General features: G+C 42.4%; 1 protein-coding gene across 1 annotated transcript; it reads right to left on the minus strand.

Annotated features, from left to right (window-relative positions):
• Window positions 1-18,327: 18,327 nt before the first annotated feature.
• LOC311000051 (verrucotoxin subunit beta) lies at window positions 18,328-22,709 on the minus strand (the record flags this gene model as incomplete). The annotated part of the gene is made up of 2 exons (XM_083990686.1): window positions 18,328-20,060; window positions 22,610-22,709. The coding sequence occupies 2 exons, from the start codon at window positions 22,707-22,709 to the stop codon at window positions 18,328-18,330; spliced, it is 1,833 nt and encodes a 610-aa protein (XP_083846812.1).
• Window positions 22,710-23,203: the final 494 nt, after the last annotated feature.

Consider the following 23,203-nt stretch of genomic DNA (forward strand, 5'->3'; position numbering starts at 1 on the left):
TCCTTCCTGTTTGATTCTGTGTTCTACTCTGTACTCTACAGATCCAGGATCTGGTTCAGGTGCTGCTCTAACTGTTATTGTGTCATATGAACCAGCAGCAGCTGTTGGGGTGGCAGGTTTTGATGGAGGAACAAAGTGGACTGGTTCATCTGATCCTTCTTCATATATGTAAATACACGCCCCAGGATGACATCCATCATATTTTGATGCAGATATGAATCTGGTGTCATCACTGCTGTTCACCTTCTTCAGTTCTATAAACAGTTGTAGTTGTCTCCTCATAGTCTGTCTGATATCAGCGGTGAGCCAGTCTGAGTCTCTGGTGGGTAGATCAGAGGATTCTCCAGCTGTGTCCATCATTCCTGCTGGTGTCAGGTGATTGGACAGTTTAACCAGGAAACTATCAGGCTGCTCTACTGAGGTAAATGAAAAGCACACAACATTTCTGATGTTAAAATCAAAGAAGAGGTCATCCAGCTCATCATCCATCTCCACATCTTGTTCCACCAGATGCTTAAGGCAGGACTTCAGTGTGTCTGATTCCTTCCCCTTGGTTTTCAGCCACTGATTTAGGTCTTTACTGTTGAATGGTGACTTCTCATGTGCCTTGAGGATCTCCTCCAGGGCACTTTCCTCTTTCCCACCTCCTCGGATTGAAGGAAGCACTGACCCGAGCTTCTGCATGAAGTCATACTTGTAATGTCTGCACATCTGCATTAAATCCTTTTCCATGGCAGGAAATGCTGCTGCTGCTGTGTCTCTCAGCAGGTCTCTGCATCTCATCTCTGTCTGGTTCAAACTCTCTATTGTTTCTGAAGAGATTCTGATGAGAGCATTGCTGATGTCTCTTAGCAGTCTTGCTGCTTTTGAATCCAGCTTCACCAGAGGGTAGAGCCACACCCTGAGAGGAACAGCATGTTCTCCATCCTCTCCCAGCATCTTAGGAAGGTCCTTGTAAACACTCACAGCATCACTGAAGGACGTTGGGTTGGAAGATAACTTGAAGTCTCCATGAAACGTGCAGCTAAACTTTTTGACTGCTGATTTGTCTTCTTCATTCAAGTTGAAAGATGCTTCACAATTTACTGTGAGGAATTTCAGTTTATTGAACATGAGTTGTGTCTCTCCCTCCACTTGTTTCTTATTTTCCTCTGATGATGATTCTCTGTCAAACACAAAGTAAGCACCAGCTCCGTACAAGATGGCTGTGACCACATGAGTGGCAGTGTTGTCCTCAAACACATTAGGATGAGTCACCTGTCCAAGACCCAGGTGAGCCATCGTTAATGATTCAAACTTTGTTGTTGTTTTGTACTGAAGAGTCATGCGGGCTTGTTTGTCAGATTTCTTTGTGTCTTGGAAGTATTTTGCTGATCCATCCACATTCACCAGTCCTCCCAAGATGCTCAGCTTCAGAGAGCCAGAGATCTTTAATGAATTTGACTTCTCTTCAATTGAATCTGATGTGGTGACATTGAACTCAGTGTTATTTTGATCTTGGACACTTGTGTTATTTTTCAGCTGATCTGGATCCCACAGAGTTACACCTGTTGACACATTAATGACACAATGTTAAGTCACCAAATAAACTTAAATGTCTGTGATCCAAATCATACATAAACCAGGTTCTGAAGTGTTTTTTTTGTTTTGTTTTGTTTTTTACAATAGTTGAAGCTGTGTATCTACCCATGTATTCATGTTAAGATTCACTAAGGCTCTGAACACTTCCATCAGGTCCCACCTGGAACAAGAAGGTCCCTCCTGAAGTCATACAGCATGCCAAGCTGGAATGGTCTTTCCAGGGCTGCAGTCTCTATGGTCTCATCACCAGCTGAGGCCATGATGTTGCTAAGTTTCAACTGAAAAACAAACACACCAACTAATTAAATAACAGCTACTGAAACTATAATTCCATTTTCCTAAATAGCTTCAGACAGAGAAATGTATTGATTCTCAAAGAGAAACTCAGTAAAGATGTCAGGACTGACTTCCTGTAGCAGACCTTGTTACAACAGAGTTGACTTACGTGCTATCTGACAACAATGCTTTCTCAATAACTACATATCAAGCAATTGGGCTCTATTCCAGACACAAGCAAAGCACAGTGCAGGTGTGCACCAATGGGCTGTGCACAGGTGTACTTTGCATGTTTGGCGCACCACGGGGCCCGGCGCAGATACTCCTCTTTCCCACCTCCATCCCTCCTAGCAAGTGGGAAAGAGGGAGGAGAGAAGGTGTGAATGGGTTTAACGCAACCGCCTCAGATCTTCACCAATCAAATCAGCTTCTCTCCTCACCCTTAAATGCCCTGCAGGCAAAGTGCATTTCCATTTTTATAATTTTATACCTCAACATGGACTTGGCAACAGCAACGCCAGACGGCCAATCTTCTCCCATGAGGAAACTGATGTTTTGGTCCGGGAGGTCCAAGCTCACAGTGGCCGAATATGTGATAACATAAACAGACCTCAACGGACTGATGATGCAAAAGTTGTCTGGGAGGAGGTTACTAATATTGTTGATTTGCCCTGATACACTGAGAATCGTTGCCCAGTGTGAAAAAAACACACCCTTTTTCCACTAATAAAGACACTCACATTCAACCTATCTTTAACCTCTTTTTCTCTTTTCTTTTGAATTTACTGATGCTGAATTAATACTCACTATCTGATGCCGAGGCTGTTTTTGGATGGCTGAGAGAGACGTGAACTCATAAGTTTGCATCACAGTTGCTGAGTGCCCAGTCCCTGAGCAGTGCGCGTTTCACAGACAAGCCAGAGTGTAAACAACGTCAGCCGGTTCAGCACCATGGATAGGTGCAGGGGGGGTGGGGGGTGCGGTTCGGAACAGCTGTGTTTCAGAGTGGGGGGGTTTCGGAATGGAGAGCTGCCCCCGGCACCTGGTACCTTTTTTGGGTAACGTCTGTAATGGTAAATTTGAATATTCCTTTGTTTTAATCACTTGTGACGTCCCTACCCCCTGCTTTCCCTCCAAGGTATCAGATCTTCTTTTGTTTGTTACCCATTTGTATTTTAATGTCTAGACCTTGTAATTGCATTTCAAGTTCCAGAGACACCCAACCTCTCATTTTCTCATGATATACTCAAACCCTTTTGTATTTTAAAGTGCATTGATTAGACCTCTTAATCACACTCCAGGATGTCGGTGCCAATACCTGTGAAAAGATATCCTGAGTAGGGGGCTGACCCCTGCAGCGGACAAAGGGGTGTGGAATATACCTGAGGGGGCGTTCCTCAAGTATTTTAAGTATAAATGTTTAGGTCTCTCCATTGTCGTGGTCTTTTCTTTATCATCACCCACTCGGGTCGAACTGACCTTTTCTTGCAAGGAAATAAAATCATGTCCGCCGGCGAAGTCTCTATTTCATTATTCACCAACAGCAAACGGCTTAGAATTTCCACGACACGTCTCAGCTGAGATCCCAAGCAAGCTGCGCGACGTCCGACATGAGAATCAAACCCACTATTTTTAAGAACACACTGGCAACAGCGACCACTGGTTTGGACTGAGACTGGCTGACTTGGTTGTCGGAACAGCGGTGTTTCAAAGTGGGGGTATTTCGGAGAAGCGGGGTGTCGGAGTGGAGGTGTGTCGGAATGGAGAGCCGTCCCCGTCTCCATAAATATATGTAGACCCGATGACTCGCCCGCCTCAATTCTTCCACCTCAATTCTTCCACTTCAATATTCGTATCCATTTTAAGCGCAACAAGCCAGAGCTTTAGTAACTCCGGGTAGTCCAAAGGAAGCTTGTGGAAGCTGAACTTTGACGAACTAGTCAATTTGTTTGGACAAAGTGGAAATACACAATGGCGAACCATGTTTGTAGCAGTGCAGCCGACTCAGCCGAGCGTAAAACAGCATGGACAATCAGCTGAGTTTTTGCAGCGCATGTCTATGACGTCATCCCTGGGTGATGAGTCAAGGTAGCTGCGCTCATAGCTGACATGATGATAACGCTGGCCATTCATGACAAAATGTAGGTGAAATGAGCGAGTTTTGCTGCAGATAATGTCCTATGTAAAGGCTGCTTTGCCGTGGTCCCCGTGCGCTGCGGTCATGATCGGTTGGATCTACAGTAGGAACTACTTTGTTGTGGCCGACTTCACGTGTGATTTTCGCGTGAATCACGCAGCCTTCTAGTGGAGGATCAATTGTGTTTTCATGAGAAGCGGCAATGTGCCGAAACAACCACCAGGTGGCATCTGTGAGCAGGAGAACGATAACATGCAGCAGCAGGGAGCAGTGACCATGAACCGCCATGAACGGGGAATGGACAGAGTTGCCTGATTTATGTTTCTGTTCGTTGTTGCTTAAATACAAGAATGTAGCTAATAATACCTCACCCACTCCACACCTCATTCCAACTGCTTCCTTCAGCCTGTCGCTACAGGGTCCCTCTAGCAAGGACAAACTTAGTGAAAAAAATCATTCATCATCAATCATCAACATCATCAACAACTCACTATGAAGCCTTTTAAGGTCTTATTCTTTGTAATTTGTATTTATCTGTGATATTCCCATTTTATGTTTATCTGTTTTCGTTTTGCTTTTATGTTTAACTGTGGTCTTTTTTTGTGCACACGTCAAAGACCCTAAAGACATCTGAGGTTGTGATTTTCCTCGCTCGCTGCAGCCACGGCTAAGCGGAGGCAGAAACAATTACGCACAGCCTACAGAAGTTTCAACGTCCATACAAGCATTTAAGAAATGATTCTTATCAGTTCCATAATTCAGAGAGGATTTTTACTCAACGAAAAAATGTATAAAGATCAGTTTTTAGGTTGAAGACACGACAGCAGCACGTATGTCCAGACGCTGATGTGTGTCACTGGGCCAGCGGGTCGGTGATTGTGGTGGCATTTTTCTATGGGAAGTGACATAAAAGGTTGAAAACAACAAGACCAGTGAAAAGAGTTATGCCACCTTTAAAGATCAAGTATGAACTGTGTTATTACTTCAATAATGACTACATTACATTTAATGTCATTTTGTGTGGCTTTGAACAGTTAAAGTATAGTTATTTTTGTGTTCTTATATTGCTTCATTTCAACATTGCATTATCACTACTGGCAGCCATTTTGATCTCCAAAATTACAACATGCTCCTTAGCACCACCTAATGGATGAGAGTGTGTACTTCAACAGGATCTGAAGGAGTGCAAGGCGATAGTGGTGAACAGGGATGGATGTGAACTATGTATGACCCTTATACTTTCTGCTGAGCTAGTAGTTTTGGCTTCCGTAGAATGGCCACCAGGCAAGGATCGAGGAGGTGCGCTTAGTGTATGGAAGTCTATGGTAACAGTCCAAATAAGGCTAGTAAAGTGGTACACATCCGGAGAAAAGTATCAGGGTGAAACCAAGGTCACAGAATAAAGTGCACCGTCAGCAGATCAGACTTCAAACAGGTGGGATGGGAAAAGTGCTGAGATCAACACCTGCCCACCAGTATATAAACCACACCTTGACGATATGAAGTCAGTCACTTCGTTTTGTTTGTTTGTTCCTGTCGAAACTCTTTTTCGTGTACTTTGTATTTTGTAAGTGACTCGGGGTGTATATACTTTTACTTTACTTCTGTTCAAGAGTAAATAAAAGACAAACTCTACATCGGATCCATCTTTGGTCAGCGTTTAATTGGAGTCTTTGAAGTAAATGTCGGATAAGTTCACGGCCCAAAGGACGAGCTTATTTATTACGACATGATCAATAAGACACATGAGACCATTAAGACTGATGTATAGCTCCGCTGGTAGAACAGCTCCCTCAGTAAGCAGAATCATCAGCTAGTACGTGTTCAAATCTCAGGTTGTACCTTTTAGTTAATGTGTTTTCTTTTCTCATCATCATGATCACATATGGCTCCACGTTTGAGCAAATAAATGAGCAAATGAGCATTAATTCTCCGTTTAGTAAAAAATCCCTAAACGATACACGCAATTTTTTTCCCCCTATTTTTATACATCGGCCTACATTTTGGGGGGGCTGGGTGAAAAATAGTCCCGCACACTGTCTTAATTTAGAGAAAACTATGATTTAATGAAAAATGATGCTGTGACGCGCTTCCCTCCTTCAGACGTGTAAGTGCGTTTTTTCCCCCCTTTTTTTCTTTTTTTTTGTGATCAAGTTTTTATTATTTCATCCCCCCCGCCCTTTTTACAATATGCCCACATTAAATCAAATTCACAGCTACATAATTGACATATATACATACGCCACCTTAAATCATACATATACCACCATACATCGTATCTAAAATGTGTACTTCATAACCATGTGAGCTATTATACCATACCACCCCTACCCCTCTGGCTTATTTCCCTCCCCTCCCCTTCCCCTTGCTGGATTTGGAACGGTGGTCGACTCTGAATGCTCACCGGGCGGATCTCTCCCGTTACGGTGCGGTGCGTGTCGGGGGGGAGGGGGGTGGGACAAATCCGCCGTCGGGTCTCCTCCGCTCCGGTGTAACACCGGCACGGTGGCTTGCAGTGGCAGTGCTTCCACCGGCTGCGCATATCAATCTGTGAATCTCGCTCCCTGCGAGTGAAATGGCCACTTTGAAGTAGTACCTACTGTAAATAACGTCCAAATGCCTCCAAGCTGCACTACAAGTGTCTGTGTGAGTATATGAGCATAATTACACCTATAAATAAGGTCCAGGTGTCAAAAAATCGGAGTTCCCCTTTAAGTATTCAGCTGTAATGGAAAATGACAAGAACCGAGTTGAGTTGAATAGAGTGGAAAAAATATTAGTGCTGGGCCGTTAGCTGTGTTAACGTGCTGCGTTAACATGAGACTCTTATCGCGCGATAAGAAAATGATCGCCGCTAATCTATTCTCAAAGTTGGGTCTGGGAGCTGGGTCAACATAGTGAGCAAGCTATGAATTTCACTTTGATAGTTTGGCGCGGATGTATACCTGGCCCAGAAGGCTCTGACCTGGCCAAGCGCGGATGTATACCTGGCAAGGTTGTATGCATCTTGTGCAAAGCAGGTCGCTGAGCTGTGCACAGCGGACGTGCATTGACGTAACGTAGTGATTTCTGTACAGAGCCCCGAGGCTGCGCTGCTCTTCTGTCCAGTAAGTTTCACTTTTCATTCAAACATACTAATGCGGCTTCCACAGTTGTTAGGTTTCATCAATGAGACCAACATTCATCTCCTAAAAATAATTAAACCAGCCGGGGGTAAACCTCTAAAAACCTGCGGGTACTCGGCTGGTTTTCTCCCCACTGGATGCCGACAGTGTCACAGGTTGAGTCACGTCAGCAGACCAGTGTCACCGGAGGCAGCTGCCTCTGTGACGAGCTGCTGCTGCTCCCGGTCGGCTGCTCTCACAACGTCGGAGCAAACATTTGGATTAAATAACCACAAACTGGGGATCTACACGGTTAGATTATCTCTGAAAAAATATTAAAACATAATAAAGTGACATATTAACAGCTCTACAGCGGGAATTAAAACAGCTTTCAGCTGTTTTACCACTGTTGTTTGGAGCGAATCACACATTCAGTACAGTACAGTACATAGTGCAGTCGTAAAATATCCGCGCATGTACCTCCTAATGCGCTTTAGGTTGAATATATGTATTTCTTATGCATAAATACTTGAATATGAATCTTGTTATAGATGAACCAGTTATAGTTAGGTTTTTTTTAGGTTTTTTTTTTTCATATGGTAAATGTTTGGCCTATGAGTGTCTTGTGCTACTATTTTTATTCACAGCAAATGACCACAAATATTTGTGTGATATGGCATGAAAAAAATAAATGAAAAGTTGAAGAACCAGAGTTAATATCTACAGTATATGTTGAATATAAAAATATGAATTTATCGGTTATCGGTATCGGTATTGGCTATGAGAAGCAGGAAATTATCGTTTTTTCATATCGTGCATCACTACATATTTTGAATGCCTTCACCAGAATTCAAATGAGCCAGTCTTGGAGTTAATCTAGATTAATCTAGATTAACTCCAAGACTGCAGTGAGATTAATCTAGATTAAAAATGCCCCGCAATAAAAAATATATTTACTGTGCAACACAAGTTAAGTGATAAGAGCTAAGACAAACTCAGGTATGGGAGCCTATAACAGGTTTTCTTTTTATTAAATAAAAAGGCTAACTCTATGTTGTGCAGCTTCAGAGTCCAATGTGTTTCCATCGTTTCATTACATTCATGACAATGCATTTCTCCTCTCCTCTGAAGGGTGGGACTCCCCCCCTCCCCCTTCCCTCCTCTCTCACAACACACACACATGTACACTCAGACAGCAGAGAAGAAGAGAAGAGATGAGAATGAGTGTTGCTGTTTTTTCAACTCACCGTACGTGCGTCTTAGCTCTGTGTAGCTCTGTTATTCAGGTCCAAATGCTCCGGACGCTGCCTGCTCTGCACTGCCTGTCGTAGAGAAAGAAAAAATCTGAGGAAGAGAACATGTACACCTGTCATACATAGTGAAGACACACAGCTTCATTCTAACCACTATAATTACATCAACACCGAAACAAGTCGAGTGGAACCAACAGCTCAGTGTGTTCAGATACTTACCAGAGATCAGGATGAGAAACACCGGATGAGTCTCTGATCTGTGTCTGATCTGTAGCCCCTTTATATACAGTCTGCAGAGAGAGAGAGAGAGAGAGAGAGAGAGAGAGAGAGAGAGAACCACGCCATTTCCCAGAAATCTGCCTCTGCAGTGCAAACCCTGAAAGTGAAAATAACATTTCTGCATTTTTCACAGACTTGAAGTGAATGATCTGTTAAAACTTTCCTGTAAGACCATCCATCTACATAATCAGTGCTTTTATCACATCACGACCGGACTACTGTAATTCCTTGTATGTTGGTATCGATCAGTCACTGCTCCATCGGGCGCATGATGTCTGTCCGACTACCCATTTCAATTTCAATTTCACAAGCTTTATTGGCATGACTGTCATTACAATATTGCCAAAGCGTTACAAAAATTCTCCGACCATACATTTCTTTATTGTTGCGTCCATTAGTCCGACCTCCCACTTCTCCGACTTAAGTAGCCCTAACCTAGCCTGACAAGCCAGACTATATCATTAACATGTCTAGTGTGTCAACGACCGGTAGACCTCGGCTCAATCCAGGGGGCGGGATGGAGGCTGTCTTTCAAACTGCCTCTGCACCAATAGGGTAGCGCTACGACCAATCAGAGCAAAGAGCAGGATGACGTTAGCCTGACAAGCCAATTAAAATGTATGTCGTCAACGCGTTAAGCCGCCCAACGACTCTAAACAGATAGAGCGCTGTGATTGGTCAACACAAACGGTGTTCCAGACTCAAAAAGTTCCTATGGCTCGTTTCTAGACCCACCTACAGAGCAAATATATTTGAACCCTTAACCTTACCCTAAACCTAACCTTAACACTGTGGAATGGGTAGTCGGAGAAATGAGCCGTCAGACTTTTGGGCAGTCGTACTGATGTATGCTCCCCTGCTCCATCGCCTCGCGTCTCCTCACTGGTACACATAAACGCGATCATAGACGTTGGAAGTAGGGGTGGCACATCCCCAGCACACCTACTTCCAACGTCCAACTTCCACCAGTTAGACTACCGGTAATTACGGCGACGACGGCAACCGGCTCCGCTGTCATTAGCGGTCATTACCGGTAGCTGGTGCATGGTGGCGGCAACAGGACCACAGGTACCGAGGAAAGCTCCAGAGCTGGAGGGAGACTGGTCGCGCCAGGTGGCCCAGCAGAGAGAAGCAGGAGCTCAGCGGAGCCGCGGTGTGCAGTGTGCAGAGTGACCTCGCTCAGGCTGCTGCGGCGGTGCTGATAGAGCAGAGTTTGTGTTGAACAGGTAATCTTTGGTTTTATTGTGGAAGTTGTGACCGTGAATCCGACATTTTACTCTGCATTCAAAGCTGGTGCCGTGTTTGGTTACTGCTGGCAGGCTTGTTGCTCTGGAGGCTCCGAATGGCTCTGGGTGTGTGTGTGTGTGTGTGTGTGTGTGTGTGGGATTTTTCTCATTGTCTTTCAGATCGTAGACTATAGCTTTAAATGTGCTTTATAAGTAAAGTTTGACCTAACTTGACTACATGAGTCACCATCATGTCTGTAATTTAACTTCAAACTACTTTTATTGAATGTTTACCATGTCTCTTAACTGTGTCACTTCCTGATAAAAACAGAATGGGGACATATTATGGAAAATATCACGTTTTGACAGCTCTGTAGCATATATTAGGGCTTTCCAGTCCCCAAAGTGTGAGAATTTAAATCCATGTGGTTTTACCAGCTATTCACTAGGTTGTCACAGAGGAGAATAGATACTAAACACTTAGAAACTTATTGATAACTCATGATCTCACCGACAATAAATGACATAAAATATCAATTCTTACACTGTGATCTATCAGTAATCAGTATTAGAGTTGATCGTTGCTTCTGCAGCAGCTGCAAGTCCAGATGTTTTTGTGATTTATTCCTTATTGTATTCCTTATGTTCTCTCTGGGCAAATTGAATCGTCTTCCTAGGACGATTCAATTTGCTCAGAAAGAACGATGACCTGGATGAATGAGAATATCCACAGGTTTATTCCTAATGATGCATCAGTGTGTTATTGTAAATCTGGTTCATGGTTTACAATCACAGACTAATAACTTGACTCCTTGTAGTGTCAGAGCTGTGCTGCTCCTCACACTCTGTCCATCTTCTTCTACGGAGACGTCGTCCTGAAGGACCAGGGTCCTGAAGCTGCAGCCTCCAGCTCTGTAGGGACGACACCAGTTTGACCACCAGGGGGCAGATCAGAGCAGGAAACCCTCCGCTCCACCACAGCTTTCCTCCTCATTAGATGTTATATAGTTCTGTAACCTGGTCCTGTCCCATGTCCTGAATATGTTTCACTGACTGATGCATTGTTTCATTTAGTTTATTTACACATTATATAGCCAACATAAAAACAATGAAAATAGTAAAGTTAAACATTATGCAGGAGAGGTGGAAGCCAAAAAAGGCTCATGAAAATACCTCCCCTATCTAAAAACAGCAAGGGTCGTGAATACAGAAATTCATTACATCCCAAAGAAAAAATAAAAATGAAATATAAAGATGAACAGATCTACCAAAGTGCTACAAATCTTTGCTAGAAATATTTTTTTCCCAGTTGTTTACTGAACTATGAGTAGATACAGGAGGCCCATCACAGAGTGAAGTCATCAGGTGTCAAGAATGAAACGCTGGGAAAGCTACTAGTGATTTGCCCCTTGAGGGATAAGTGATAAGTGTAATCTTCCACTTAAAGGTGAATGTATTCCAATGTACTATAATGTGTTTTGTTTTCTTTTGTTCTTTCTTTTAAATGTCATATTTCCAATGTAAATCTAAACCAAATGTAAATTAGTTAAATAAGTGATCACAAGGTGGCAGCATTGTTTTGTATTTCGGTGATGTATTTCAGAGGGTAGTATGCCAGCTGTCGACCGGGCTAACGGCAAGCTTCAGGAAGCTCCAGCTCCCGTGTTCCACGCTGCGTGGCGTGTAAGTGACTGTTGTAATATTTTGAATGCACATTTTCGAGTTAATGTGACCGTGTCATGATTTTTATGACGTGTGTATTTTGTTGTTTCTGTAGACCTTCATAGCCCACTGCCGTATTTCGTCCCCTATTCTATTTTGTTTCCCATGACAATTTGTGCTCTTTTGATTTTTGGTTTCAGTTCTCTCTAAGTCTCGGATGAGAACGAATGACTTTGTGAAATAAATAAGGTGGCTACAAGAACCCCAGTAATTGTGTCCTGTGTGCTTCTACTTCCCGGGCTACACATTGTTACGGCTGAAAGGGGTTCGGCCTTGTGTGTGTGTGTGTGTGTGTGTGTGTGTGTGTGTGTGTGTGTGTGTGTGTGTGTGTGTCTCTCCCTCCCTTTTCCCTCACAGCTCCATCCAGGTCCCAATCAGGACAACGAGGTTCACCTGGGCTGATGAGCTTAAGAACCCTGCAGCTGACACTGGAAAGAGGGGGCAGTGCGTGGGGACTGCTGGGCTTGCCCACCTCCCATCTTGGCTTTTGTTTGTTTTAGTTTGTGTTAGTTAGTTTAGTTAGTTTTAGGACTCGGGGGGGGGCTTTTTTCAGATTTTTCTCATTGTCTTTCAGATCGTAGACTATAGCTTTAAATGTGCTTTATAAGTAAAGTTTGACCTAACTTGACTACATGAGTCACCATCATGTCTGTAATTTAACTTCAAACTACTTTTATTGAATGTTTACCATGTCTCTTAACTGTGTCACTTCCTGATAAAAACAGAATGGGGACATATTATGGAAAATATCACGTTTTGACAGCTCTGTAGCATATATTAGGGCTTTCCAGTCCCCAAAGTGTGAGAATTTAAATCCATGTGGTTTTACCAGCTATTCACTAGGTTGTCACAGAGGAGAATAGATACTAAACACTTAGAAACTTATTGATAACTCATGATCTCACCGACAATAAATGACATAAAATATCAATTCTTACACTGTGATCTATCAGTAATCAGTATTAGAGTTGATCGTTGCTTCTGCAGCAGCTGCAAGTCCAGATGTTTTTGTGATTTATTCCTTATTGTATTCCTTATGTTCTCTCTGGGCAAATTGAATCGTCTTCCTAGGACGATTCAATTTGCTCAGAAAGAACGATGACCTGGATGAATGAGAATATCCACAGGTTTATTCCTAATGATGCATCAGTGTGTTATTGTAAATCTGGTTCATGGTTTACAATCACAGACTAATAACTTGACTCCTTGTAGTGTCAGAACTGTGCTGCTGCTCACACTCTGTCCATCTTCTTCTACGGAGACGTCGTCCTGAAGGACCAGGGTCCTGAAGCTGCAGCCTCCAGCTCTGTAGGGACGACACCAGTTTGACCACCAGGGGGCAGATCAGAGCAGGAAACCCTCCGCTCCACCACAGCTTTCCTCCTCATTAGATGTTATATAGTTCTGTAACCTGGTCCTGTCCCATGTCCTGAATATGTTTCACTGACTGATGCATTGTTTCATTTAGTTTATTTACACATTATATAGCCAACATAAAAACAATGAAAATAGTAAAGTTAAACATTATGCAGGAGAGGTGGAAGCCAAAAAAGGCTCATGAAAATACCTCCCCTATCTAAAAACAGCAAGGGTCGTGAATACAGAAATTCATTACATCCCAAAGAAAAAATTAAAATGAAATATAAAGATGAACAGATCTACCAAAGTGCTACAAATCTTTGCTAGAAATATTTTTTTCCCAGTTGTTTACTGAACTATGAGTAGATACAGGAGGCCCATCACAGAGTGAAGTCATCAGGTGTCAAGAATGAAACGCTGGGAAAGCTACTAGTGATTTGCCCCTTGAGGGATAAGTGATAAGTGTAATCTTCCACTTAAAGGTGAATGTATTCCAATGTACTATAATGTGTTTTGTTTTCTTTTGTTCTTTCTTTTAAATGTCATATTTCCAATGTAAATCTAAACCAAATGTAAATTAGTTAAATAAGTGATCACAAGGTGGCAGCATTGTTTTGTATTTCGGTGATGTATTTCAGAGGGTAGTATGCCAGCTGTCGACCGGGCTAACGGCAAGCTTCAGGAAGCTCCAGCTCCCGTGTTCCACGCTGCGTGGCGTGTAAGTGACTGTTGTAATATTTTGAATGCACATTTTCGAGTTAATGTGACCGTGTCATGATTTTTATGACGTGTGTATTTTGTTGTTTCTGTAGACCTTCATAGCCCACTGCCGTATTTCGTCCCCTATTCTATTTTGTTTCCCATGACAATTTGTGCTCTTTTGATTTTTGGTTTCAGTTCTCTCTAAGTCTCGGATGAGAACGAATGACTTTGTGAAATAAATAAGGTGGCTACAAGAACCCCAGTAATTGTGTCCTGTGTGCTTCTACTTCCCGGGCTACACATTGTTACGGCTGAAAGGGGTTCGGCCTTGTGTGTGTGTGTGTGTGTGTGTGTGTGTGTGTGTGTGTGTGTGTGTGTGTGTGTGTGTGTGTGTGTGTGTGTGTGTGTGTGTGTGTGTGTGTGTGTGTGTGTGTGTGTGTGTGTGTGTCTCTCCCTCCCTTTTCCCTCACAGCTCCATCCAGGTCCCAATCAGGACAACGAGGTTCACCTTGGCTGATGAGCTTAAGAACCCTGCAGCTGACACTGGAAAGAGGGGGCAGTGCGTGGGGACTGCTGGGCTTGCCCACCTCCCATCTTGGCTTTTGTTTGTTTTAGTTTGTGTTATTTGTTTGTATCACTTTTATGTTTTTGTATTAAATATCCTTTTAGTTAATTTAGTGTCTTTGTGTTTGGTTTGGGGTCATTGCTTGGGTCCATTGTTATGCCCCTCTGGGCCAACGAAGTTCTGGGGCGTAACAATTGGGGGCTCGTCCGGGATCTGAACAACCATGAGGTGAAGTAAAGGTTTGTAGCTGTTGTGTGATGTAGTAGTCTTCTTTTCAAGATGGTTTGTGATTTTTACTGCCTGTCTGTGTTTGCTTGAGAGCTCCCTGTAAGGTAGTCATCGGGCCGAGAGAGACTCTTGCCACTTTGTTATTTTGCCTTTCTTATTTTTGGTGGTGAAACCTGGGTGTGTTATGCCCCTCTGGGCCAACGAAGTTCTGGGGCGTTACACACATGGTTACATGTGATGATGTCACTGACACCTGATGACCTCACTCTTTATTGTCCAGTCTCTGAGACTCTGAGACTTCCTCTGGACACTGACCCCTCATGTCAATACTGACCTGTAAATATCACTGAATATAAAACACAACTGAGATACAACAATTAGAAATCTAGAAGACAAATAGGCCAAAACACAAAACAATGTGTTTACTTTAATAAGAAAATTTAATTGATAGAAATGATAACACATACATACATAATGTATATATTAGTAACCTATGAATAATAGACTTCATGTGTTACTTTTATATTACACATTTATAAAGATCACACATGTTGAATGTAATTGGGTGTTAAAGCAGAAGTAAGCAATCCGGTCGTTTTGGCTAACTTCTTGTCAGCCGATGGAGTTAGCAGTCCCCGTCCTCGTCCCTATGTCACCACATTCACGCGCATCCCTTGGCTGCACACACAGAGAGGACCGCCCCTTTATGCCGTTCTCTCTCCTCCTTGGATAAAGGTTGTAGGATACAAGGAAAGTTTTCTCCTCGGCTTACAGCAGAGCAGAGTGACTGACAGATCCGTGTTTCAGACCAAACACTCTATAGAAGTGTTTGCTGTCGGAAGATATAACTATTTAAGACTTATATTAACACAAATATTCCGCTTACTTCTGCTTTAAAGTATATGATCTTGAGACATTGTCACTATATGAAGTTGTTCCAGATTCATATAATTATTACATACATTACAGATATGATCTTACTTTTACACATATTTTTCATATATGGAAATTCAATGTATGCATGTATTTTATATTTGGATATGTGAATAAATGAACAAAGACAAAAACCTATGTATAATAATCACTGTTCAGTTCCATGTGAACTTCACCACAGTGAAGTTGTTTAAAGGGATACGCCAACATTTTTTTCTGTCTTGCCTCACTCCCAAGTCCATGACAAGCAGATAGACACCATCCTTTTGACTGTGCGTGCAGTAGGGAGATACGGGCAGAGCTGGCTCACCGCTAATTAGCTTAGCTCAAACACTGGAAGTGTATAAGTAATGTTAGCCTGCCTCCACCTAAAGTCATCAGAGAAACTCTTCAGCAACTCTAAACGGAAACCGGCGGGCCGATTTTCGTCTCAGAGCTAACAAAACTCTCCGGTAAGGCATCTTGACCGGTCAAATGCCGGTAACGGGACGAGATCGGTCAAAACGGGGTTCAAGCAAAGACGGTTTATTTTGGTTCAAGCTAGCTAAATCAAGGGTAGGTCAGCTTCCTATTTCAAAGTAAAAGCACAAATTGTATCATCATGGTTTTCTGTATGTAAAGGGCAATGGGTGTTTTATTTTGTGAAAGTAACCGGAAGTGCGTTGGTCACAACGGTTAGCTTGAGTAGCGCCGAATTCGTCCAACAAAATTGTAAACAGCTCGTATTTAGACAAATTAACGACACACTGCTGATCTAAACGGCTACTTTCTACCCTAAAAATGTTTGAAATGTTGATAAAGTGATATATTTACAGAGTGTAGAGCTAAAATGAAATCAACTTCTGACTGCTGATTTTGGCTCAGGTAGGAGGCAGGCTAACACTACCCATACACTTCCAGTGTTTGGGCTAAGCTTATTAGCGGTGCGCCAGCTCTGCCCGTATCTCCCTTGTTACTGCATGCAAAGTAGAAAGGATGGTGTCTATCTTCTGGTCATGGACTCGAGAGTGAGGCAAAACACAAAAATAAATGTTGGCCTATTCCTTTAAGAATAAAATCCTAAAATCATTCCTTTGGACTATGGATGAGAAAAGTTATCAATAAAATATGTGTGTGAGAGAGAGAGAGTCTATAAAACTAAACTATTTATCACGTCAATTTGAATAAAAACAAAAAGGTGAAACTAAAATATAAAAGCAGGCATAGCTAACATTTTGCTACATAGAAACTAAAACTACTGCTCATCCCCCACAGTCACACTAATTAACTGTTTTTACTGGGGGAATTGTTTCACAGGTTCTGGTTTTAGAAGGTTTTCAAGTTAACCTTAACTGAGTGGATCTTCTCCCTCTGTCACCTTCTTCAGAAGAACCGCTCGCTCTCTGACGCTGTGTAGCTGTTCGATACGCTGCTTAAATCCAGGTTTGGCCTCACGTTCCTCTGTCTGTATCAGGAGATCAATGTAATCTGGAGTAGACAACGGATCTGGACAGAGTGCGATCTCTTTCAGACGTTTCAGGCAATTATTTAATGTTCTTGTCATTTCTATGATTTTCTTCTGCACCTCCTCATATTCTACTTCCAGCTCTTTCAAGATTTTCTCTGTGTTCATCTTCTCTCCCAATGCTTCCTGATATTTCTTCTTCAGGTCCTGATATGTACTCTTCTCTTTGACATATGTTGGTACGGGTCCGCGTGACATATTTATGCCTCTTTCCAAGTCCATTTTCCTTCATGTGGGTCTCGTGGTTTTTGAGTGCATCTTTTGTCAAGTTTATTTCCTCCAGTTTTGACAAACCCTTTCGTATCATTGGCCGCAAACCTTCAGCAGTCGCATCAAGACGTTTACGTTCTTGGAGAACCTCCTTGGTCAGGGTCAGACTCTGAGGTTCCATGCTGGATAGATGAGTGAAGAATGTCTTCATGCTGACTTTCCCCATTTTCCAGAACATGTGATCAAAGTCGTCCTCATCGGTCTTGGCTCCTTTTTTTTGGGCAAAAAGCACAGAGTTGTTGAATTTGAAAGGGAGAACAGAGCCATCAGGGTTTGTAGCACATGGGATCTTAGCTTCTTTGATGGCCTCCAGGACTGGAGGTGATTTACCATCAGCAAAAGTGACCAGAGCAACAATGTTTCTGGCAATGTCCTTCCCAAAAATGGAGAGTATGGCATCAAAGATGTATTTCTGTGTGTGTGTCAGACGAGCTAATGCCGACTGAACTACAAAACACACTGCATCAATGCTGTCAATTCCACCATTGACAGAGAAAAACTCTCTGATTTTGTCTGTGATTTTTTTGTCCTGTGTGATTCCTCTTGTGTATCCAAACCCTGGAGTGTCGATGATTGTGAGGGAGTATGGGACTTTGAAACCATCTCTGTGGTTGATCTGATAGGCCGTCACCTCTGAGGTCTGACTGCACGCTTGTGATTTATGAGTTTCTTCACCTATCAGTTTAAATCTGTAGTTGTCCTCCCAGTCGACTCCTAAGATGTAGTTGATCATGGCATTGATAAGGGTGGCCTTATCAGATCCAGTGGCTCCAACAACCATGATGGTTTTGTTTGATGGGTTTTGGGCTGGTGTCTTTCCAAAAACCTTTTTGTTGAACTGACCATCTCCTGCTCGTTTCAGATTTAAGAGATAGACAGGTGGATCACCTGGTAGGTGATTGAACTCTGTCTTATCCAGTGGTTCTTTCTTAGTTTTAATCTTTAGCTCTTCTCCAGGCTCACTCAGTCCAACACCAACGTCTGTGCACATCCTGATGGAGTAGACCGTGCTGTGTTTAAGGTTCTTCAGAGTGAAAGTGTACACCTCCTCCGTGGTGTCTGTGCTCATCCACTGACTGCTGTTCTCCTCCTTGAACTCAATGATGTACCTTCTTACATCACACATTTGGACAGTTGGGGCGCTCTGACAGAGTGATGGAGTTTGCTCTCACTTCGGTGTCTCTTACCTCAGTTGGTGGACCAGCTGCTGGGGGGGGTCACAGCTGTGCAGATGTTGCTGCTGACAGTGTAGCTGAGTTTGCCCACAGCTGTGACTCTGATCTCATACTCAGTGTTTGGTCTGAGTCCTGACAGAGTCACTTCCTCCTGGTTCTTCTTCAGTGGTTCAGATGCCCACTGAGGGTTTCCTTCCTGTTTGATTCTGTGTTCTACTCTGTACTCTACAGATCCAGGATCTGGTTCAGGTGCTGCTCTAACTGTTATTGTGTCATATGAACCAGCAGCAGCTGTTGGGGTGGCAGGTTTTGATGGAGGAACAAAGTGGACTGCTTCATCTGATCCACCTTCATATATGTAAATACACGCCCCAGGATGACATCCATCATATTTTGATGCAGATATGAATCTGGTGTCATCACTGCTGTTCACCATCTTCAGTTCTTTGAACAGTTGTAGTTGTCTCCTCATAGTCTGTCTGGTGTCAGTGGTGAGCCAGTCTGAGTCTCTGGTGGTTAGATCAGAGGATTCTCCAGCTGTGTCCATCATTCCTGCTGGTGTCAGGTGATTGGACAGTTTGACCAGGAAACTATCAGGCTGCTCTACTGAGGTAAATGAAAAGCACACAACATTTCTGACCTTTAAATCAGACAAGAGGTCATCCAGCTCATCATCCATCTTCACATCTAGTTCCTCCAGCTGCTTAAGGTAGGACTTCAGTGTGTCTGATTCCTTCCCCTTGGTTTTCAGCCACTGATTTAGGTCTTTACTGTTGAATGGTGACTTCTCATGTGCCTTGAGGATCTCCTCCAGGGCACTTTCCTCTTTCCCACCTCCTCGGATTGAAGGAAGCATTGACCCGAGCTTCTGCATGAAGTCATACTTGTAATGTTTGCACATCTGCATCAAATCCTGAACCTTCTTTTCCATGGCAGGAAATGTTGCAGCTGTGGTGTCTCTCAGCAGGTCACTACATCTCATCTCTGCCTGGTTCAAACTCTCTATTGTTTCTGAAGAGATTCTGATGAGAGCACTGCTGATGTCTCTTAGCAGTCTTGCTGCTCTTGAATCCAGCTTCACCAGAGGGTAGAGCCACACCCTGAGAGGAACAGCATGTTCTCCATCCTCTCCCAGCGTCTTAGGAAGGTCCCTGTAAACACTCACAGCATCACTGAAGGACGTTGGGTTGGAAGATAACTTGAAGTCTCCATGAAATGTGCAGCTAAATTTTTCAACTGCTGCTTTCTCTTCTTCGTTCATGTTGAACGATGCTTCACAATTTCCATCGAGAAATTTCAGTTTATTGAACATGACTTTCGCCTCCCCCTCCACTTGTTTCTTATCTTCCTCTGATGATGACTCTCTGTCAAACACAAAGTAAGCACCAGCTCCGTACAAGATGGCTGTGACCACATGAGTGGCAGTGTTGTCCTCAAACACATTAGGATGAGCCACCTGTCCACGACCCAGGTGAGCCATCGTTAATGATTCAAACTTTGTTGTTGTTTTGTACTGAAGAGTCATGCGGGCTTGTTTGTCAGATTTCTTTGTGTCTTTGAAGTATTTTGCTGATCCATCTATATTCACCATTCCCCCCAAGATGCTCAACTTCAGAGAGCCAGAGATCTGTAATGAATTTGACTTCTCTTCTATTGAATCTGATGTGGTGACATTGAACTCAGTCTTATTTTGATGTTGAACATTTGTATTATTTTTCAGCTGATCTGGATCCCACAGAGTTACACCTGTTGACACATAAATGACACAACGTAAGCAATTACGGCATTTCCTGGAGGTAAACAATATTCTTCAGCCTCAACAATCTGGGTTTAGGCCTGGTCATAGTACCACAACAGCTGCAACACTGGTTGTCAATGACATAATCAATTCACTTGATAATTGCCTGCACTGTACTGCACTCTTTATTGATCTATTGAAAGCCTTTGGAACTGTGGATCATAACATTTTATTTTTAAAAAATTGTTTCTTTTTGGTTTAGTTGTTACTTGTCTGGGAGGACACAGACTGTTGTAGCAGATGGGTCTAGATCAAGTTTACTTAATGTGTACAAAGGGGTACCTCAAGGGTAATTTCTAGGTCCTCTTTTATTTACACTTTATATAAATAATATTGTTCCGTCCTCCATGTCTTGTAACTTCCATTATTATGTGGATGGTACAATTCTATAAAGTACTGTTCCCACACCAGAAACAACAGTCTTGAATTTACAATCTGCTTTTAACTGCTTTAACTGTTGAGCATAAGCTTGTTCTGAACCCATAGAAGACCAAATGCATGTTCTTCTCTAGGACTCAAGTGACTAATGATAACATCAGAATACACACCCTATAGAATACACACATTGAGATTGCTGAGTATTTTAAATATTTGGGCATCTGGTTGGATAGTAGGCTGTCATTCCAAACGCATGTTGAATATCTAATCAAAAATGGCCTATGTTCCGAAAGGAACACAAAGGCCTAAGTAAGTAATAAAATAATAATTATATATATAATTATATAATAATATATAAATTAACAGTTTGTCTGTATGACTCATCTTTTAATGTTTTAAATGTTTTAAAATTATTAAAATTTTTCACAAAATCAAACTTCATAATGGGTGTGTATTGCGTCTAACGAGCAGAGCATAGAGTGGTGACATCATCGCTAGAGTAGGAGACAGCCAAATAACATTCAGGATTTTTTCTGGCTAAACTGACACCACAGCCACAAATTGAACTCTACACTCAAGATTTTGGCCACAGTTTGTAGCCACATTTGTTTTCTGTCTCAAAATATTGTCAAAAAAGCAAAGAGAATTAAAGAATAATTTTAAATATGTTTTAAATGCAGCCAGGGAGCTCTCTGCTCCCATTCAACCTAGTTCATTTTTTTTCAGAGCCGAGCAGATGGAGCTCCAGTTTGTTACTTGCTGTGAATGGCATTATACTGTGTTTAAATTCACTCCGAATTGTCACACCTTGTACAGAAGTCCCCTATTTTCTACTTCTTGTTTTTTTTCACTATTTTGCTAAGCTTTCAGCTATCATTCAATGATCTCACATTCATCTCTCATATACCCGAACAAGAGTTATGACCTGGTTTTTGCATTGCTGCATCCCTCTAGTCCACCTCCACATCACCCACTGTCCCACATCTTGTACTGAGCTGTCCAGCTGTAGTATACTGGTATTGGCGATGTTGGTTTTCTGCCTAATTGTTTGTCCACTTTTTTGCTGTTGTTTGTTTATCTGTTTCTTATTGCTGTTTGTGTGTCTCTGGTGTGGCGATGCTGTCTTTTTGTTGTTTGTTTGTTTTTTGTTTTGTTTTGTTGATAGTGTGTCAGCCTCTTTGGACTGTAACTAATACCACTTGGTCTGGCTTATTTTCAAATCTCGCATGAGCAAAGTTGACAATGCATATACGGTATGCCACTAACTTTTTTCTTTACCTCTTTCAATCTTGGTTTATGTGAACATGTTTCTTGTTTATACCACTGCTCTAAGATTGATTTGCACTGGAACTTTGAAAACCAAGAACGCAGCAGAGACAAAGCAAAGCTCTTTAATGATTTGTATTCATCATTTCTTGTCCTGCACTGCCCACTAATGGCCTTCACTGACAGAATTCACCTCCCCTCCCCCACTTTCAATTGGTTACAGGTGTTCGTTATGAGACTCATTGATTGCTCGTTCCACAGTTTGCAGCACATCATCACATTACAATAAATGACAACAGTCTTGATAAGTGTGTGCTTGCTGTGGCAGAGTGGTGAAGTAAAGGTTTAGTGCATGAGGTCATGGGTTCGATTCCTACCTCAGTCATGTCACATCATTGCTTGACATTTGATTCCAACTATTCAGCTGTCATTGGACAGTCTTTGATTCCTGATAGTATAAAGCTCATTGCAACTCAGGTCCACTGTGGCCATATGGGTAGTGTGTCAGGTTACCAGTCGTGAAGTTGTGGGTTCAATTCCTGCCTTAGATATGTTTCTTGTATGTCTTTCAATTTCTTCTGCTAATTCAGCATGGTTCAGCAATGGCTTTAAGCAATCACACACATTTTCCTTTAGGAAATACTCTTTCTAGTTATATGCTGTTCTCCTTGTGTCTGCTCAATGTACTTCAAATTCTGACATTACCAACATGATGATCACACGGTGTACTTTGTTTATAATTGTGTTTGGTTTTGTTTGTTTGTTTGGTTGGTTGGTCGATGTTGCTGTTGTTGTCATTCTTATCTGTTAAGATTCACTTCACTGAGGGTCTGAACACATCATCAGGTCCTACCTGGAACAAGAAGGTCCCTCCTGCAGTCATACAGCATGCCAAGCTGGAATGGTCTTCCCAGGGCTGCAGTCTCTATGGTCTCATCACCAGCTGAGGCCATGATTGGAAAGTTTCAACTAGAAAACAAACACACAAAGTACATACTAAGTGCCTCTAAATAATGAAATTGTCCTCAAGAGACAGAGACAGCTCTTGATCTCCAAAGAAAAACTCAGCACAGACTGACTTCCTGTAGCAGACCTTGTTCCAGAGTTGATGTACCTGCTATCTGATCATTATGTTGTGTAGGGAATGTGAAGTTTTACATCATGTTCAAACAACAAGGCTTTCTCAACAACCAACATCAAGCTAAACCAAGAAATGACGACTGTGACTGCTACTGTGCATGTTTCAGAACGGCAGCGATGTTTACAACAGCAATGTCACAATTACCGGTAACTAAATATCTGGAAACAAATTCAAATAGTGAGTGAGCCTGTGAATATTCTCATTGGTCCAGGTCATAGTTATCTCAAGGAAATTTAAATCGAATGCAACTGGACTTGGTTATTTGTCTTGGAAGACGTTTCACCTCTCATCCAAGAGACTTCATCA

The sequence above is a fragment of the Trachurus trachurus genome (assembly GCF_905171665.1).
Source record: "Trachurus trachurus genome assembly, chromosome: 17".
Taxonomy (NCBI): Eukaryota; Metazoa; Chordata; class Actinopteri; order Carangiformes; family Carangidae; genus Trachurus; species Trachurus trachurus.